The 4406-nt window shown below is 38.9% G+C and overlaps 1 protein-coding gene across 1 annotated transcript; it reads left to right on the top strand.

Annotated features, from left to right (window-relative positions):
- The first annotated feature begins 202 nt into the window (after positions 1-202).
- On the top strand, positions 203-3060 carry LOC108856383 (ABC transporter G family member 14). The gene is made up of 5 exons (XM_018630165.2): positions 203-536; positions 751-1540; positions 1620-1775; positions 1877-2064; positions 2168-3060. The coding sequence occupies exons 1-5, from the start codon at positions 387-389 to the stop codon at positions 2816-2818; spliced, it is 1935 nt and encodes a 644-aa protein (XP_018485667.1). The 5' UTR covers positions 203-386; the 3' UTR covers positions 2819-3060.
- Positions 3061-4406: the final 1346 nt, after the last annotated feature.

Here is a 4406-nt window from a genome sequence, read left to right as displayed (position 1 = left end):
ATTTGGTAAAATATTTAGCTTTAGAATAAACTAACCGGAGAGAGAGAAGGTGGGAACCCACCACAGACGATTGATCGGCCAACATCGTAAAGAAATCTTTTTTTTTTCTTTTTGTAATCTTACTCTCTCTCTTCCTCTTTCTTGCAAGACACATGACTAATTCTATGTGTGTAAGGGTGTTTCCCATACTACTATATATTCATGTGCTCACATGGGTTCCCTTAGAGGGAGTTCAAGAAGAAAACTACCAAAGACACTCACTTTTTAATCTTTCTTACCTTTGTTGTTTACTTTGATACTCTTACCACCATTAAGAACTTTCCATAAGAGCATCACAACGGCTACAACTACAAGGACAAGTAAGGAAAACTAGTTCCGGAACCATCATGCCTCAGAACTGCATAGCACCAAGGCCTGAAGAAAATGGCGAAGCCATGGTACAAGGTTTGACAGATATGTCAGAAACACAGAGAAAGTCTGTACTAGTCAATTCACAACCTGGTCTCCAGCTTTCCATGTACCCCATAACTCTCAAGGTCTCTCTCTCTCTCTCTCTAACTCTCAAAAGAGAATCAGTTCTGTTCACTTTTTTTTTCAAATTTCTACTGAGTTTTGGAGTTTTACATGCACAGAAATATCTCATAAATAAATATTACTCTCTCTTCTCTTCTTCCTCTAGCTTGGTAGTTGGTTAAAAGAAGAGATATAATTCTTACATAGCTTTCCATTGATTTATTTGTTGTTGTACAGTTTGAGGAGGTTGTGTACAAGGTTAAGATAGAGCAGACAGGTCAGTGTTTAGGATCATGGAGCTGCAAAGAGAAGACAATTCTGAATGGGATAACGGGTATGGTTTGTCCAGGAGAGATTCTAGCTATGTTAGGTCCATCAGGCAGTGGCAAAACCACTCTTCTCTCAGCTCTCGGGGGCCGCCTCTCCAAAACCTTCTCCGGCAAAGTCATGTACAACGGTCAGCCTTTCTCTGGTTGCATCAAGCGGAGAACAGGGTTTGTTGCTCAGGATGATGTCCTCTACCCTCACCTCACGGTTTGGGAGACTCTCTTCTTTACAGCACTTCTACGCCTACCAAGCAGCTTGACCAGAGACGAGAAGGCTGACCATGTGGACAGAGTTATCTCTGAACTCGGATTGACTCGGTGTACTAACAGCATGATAGGAGGACCACTGTTCAGAGGAATATCAGGAGGGGAGAAAAAAAGAGTTAGCATCGGTCAAGAAATGCTGATCAATCCTAGCTTGCTCCTTCTTGATGAACCAACTTCGGGTCTTGACTCGACCACTGCTCATCGCATCGTGACCACAATAAAACGCCTGGCTTCTGGGGGAAGGACAGTAGTTACCACCATTCATCAGCCATCAAGCCGCATATACCATATGTTTGACAAGGTGGTTTTGCTGTCTGAAGGCAGTCCTATTTATTATGGCCCGGCATCTTCTGCTATGGAATATTTCAGCTCTGTTGGATTCTCCACTTCCATGACAGTTAACCCAGCTGACCTTTTACTTGACCTTGCAAACGGTAAAAGACCTTTCTCTTTAAGCTTCTAGATGATGAAAAATAAATCCTTTTTAATTCATCAAAATTTGGTAAACTACAGGAATACCACCTGATTCTCAAAAGGAGACGTCAGAACAAGAACAAAAGACAGTGAAAGAAACTCTTGTTTCAGCTTACGGGAAGAACATATCTACTAAACTGAAAGCTGAACTCTGTAATGCAGATTCCCATAGCTATGAATACACCAAAGCTGCTGGTAATAATTTTCGTTATATTTTTTCTAAAAGTAGTTCTTGTATTATTCTGCTTCTGCTCCTCTACATGACTAATAAATAATCTGTTATTTAAATGGAGCAGCAAAAAGTATCAAGTCAGAACAGTGGTGCACAACTTGGTGGTACCAGTTCACTGTATTGCTCCAAAGAGGGGTCAGAGAGAGGAGATTTGAATCTTTCAACAAGCTCAGGATTTTCCAAGTCATCAGTGTGGCTTTCCTTGGTGGCCTTCTCTGGTGGCATACTCCAAAATCTCACATTCAGGATAGAGTAAGGCTCTTCTTCCGATTTATAAATAATAAATAATGATCATCACTACTCTTCTTCCCATCACATATTTTATTACTGTTCTAACAGTCATTCTACATTGCAGACTGCCTTACTCTTCTTCTTCTCAGTCTTTTGGGGGTTCTACCCGCTATACAACGCGGTTTTCACATTTCCCCAGGAGAAGAGAATGCTAATCAAGGAGAGGTCATCCGGAATGTACCGTCTTTCCTCCTATTTCATGGCAAGAAACATTGGAGACCTGCCCTTGGAACTCGCCCTTCCAACTGCTTTTGTGTTCATAATTTACTGGATGGGTGGGCTCAAACCTGACCCCACAACGTTTATCCTCTCACTACTGGTTGTTCTCTACTCCGTCCTTGTTGCTCAAGGTCTTGGTTTAGCATTCGGTGCTCTCCTTATGAACATCAAGCAAGCCACAACGTTAGCATCTGTTACTACACTTGTGTTTCTCATAGCTGGAGGGTATTACGTTCAGCAAATCCCTCCTTTCATCGTATGGCTCAAGTATCTAAGCTATAGCTACTACTGCTACAAGCTGCTTTTGGGTATTCAGTACACTGATGAAGACTACTACGAGTGCTCAGAAGGGGTCTGGTGCAGAGTTGGAGACTTCCCAGGAATCAAAGCCATGGGACTGAACAATTTATGGATAGACGTGCTTGTTATGGGAGTTATGCTGGTGGGTTATCGGCTCATGGCCTACATGGCACTGCATCGAGTGAAGTTGAGGTAAAGAATGCATCCAGAGGAATAAATATTTTGCCCCACTGCTACCAAGGAATAATATTAGTATCAGAAAAAGATTTGAGTCGTCGAATTTTGGTTGATTTTACTTAAGTATCCGAGATATATATCCGACGACTTTCTTTTGTATTAGGCGTTAGATGATAATTATACTCCTAAGTTCGAGAATAAAACAGTGAGATGATATTATATGAGATAAGAAAAGGAAGCCAAAGTATATACTCATTCCCATTTGCAAAATAGAGAAACGAAAATGACTGAACTTTCAAGTCCACTCTCCTGTGGACATGAGTGTTGTATCTTTGTGGGGTTCCTTAAAACATTCGGTCCACTCTTTATTACCTTACTAGTCACCTGCAAGTGCATCAACTGGTGAAAACAATGATATGTGTTATCAGATAAGAATAATTAAAGCAAGTTGCTGATAATTAGATGAACAGCGACAGGACATAAGCAAACACACCTGACCGTGGCTCTCATTGTCATCTCAAGTTCTCTAGCGGTAGTTTGTTGTTTCTTTTTCATAAAAGCATGGGCAAAGATAAGAGTGCGATCAATTATAACCCATTATCGTGAAAAAGAAAAAAGCAGACTTTCTAACTGCATAATCATGTCAACATAGCTAAAGGAATAAGCTTTCGCTTTCAGGCAATGGCTGTTATACTTCACATCGTTAGCTACAAAATAATTGCACCAAAAGAAGAAGTGGGAGGCTATAGTGTGTGGCAGAACAACATAGAGTAGTAAAGAAATAAAGAAAAATCAAGGAAAGATAAAAACAAATCATTGGATGATAAGGCCCACAAGATATGCTTACACATTAAGACGTGATTCACTTTAGTCAAGTGGAAGCTGATGCAACTAAACATCACAAAGAGAAATCCATGTCATTCTCTACTTTGCCAAGTGTCATTGTCATCACCAAGAAGAACCATCTAAGGCCCCCAAGTGAAAAACAAAAACGTCATTTCACTAACCTCCTGCCTGCTGCTTTCTTAGACCTAAATACATCATCATCCTTGTAGTGTGATTTGCATACAAAAGCAGGAGATCATATGATCTAATCATGTTATATGTTATAAAACTAGAGAAACACTAGTTTCTCGTTTTTAGTGTACTAAATTAAGATACAGTTGACAACAAGCCTATGTACCTGAACGAGATAACATAAATTAACCAGAGTGTGAAAAATTCCATCTCCTTAAAGTCATAAATATTGAGACAACTTGGTGAATTGTCATCCACCATTTGAGAAACGTCATTCACTAAGCCCTGCTTTCAAGACCTAAATACATCATCTTGGTACTGATTCATATATGAAAAGCATGAAAGCATATGATTTAATCATGTTCTTATACTTTAATTTATATATATTACTAAATTATATGCTAATAACATTTTAAAATATTAGTAAATAGCAATAAATTTGTAATGATAAATAGTTATGTTGTAAATAAAGTTATACTATAATTTTTTGTAATATTATAAAATGTCAATCTATTATTAAAACATACTAGGTGATTTTCCCGTGCTCATGCACGGGTATAAATATTTGTAAAGTAAATATATTGTAATAA

Source organism: Raphanus sativus, chromosome 5 (genome assembly GCF_000801105.2).
Source record: "Raphanus sativus cultivar WK10039 chromosome 5, ASM80110v3, whole genome shotgun sequence".
NCBI classification, from domain to species: Eukaryota; Viridiplantae; Streptophyta; class Magnoliopsida; order Brassicales; family Brassicaceae; genus Raphanus; species Raphanus sativus.
This window is presented reverse-complemented; position numbering and strand designations above follow the sequence as displayed.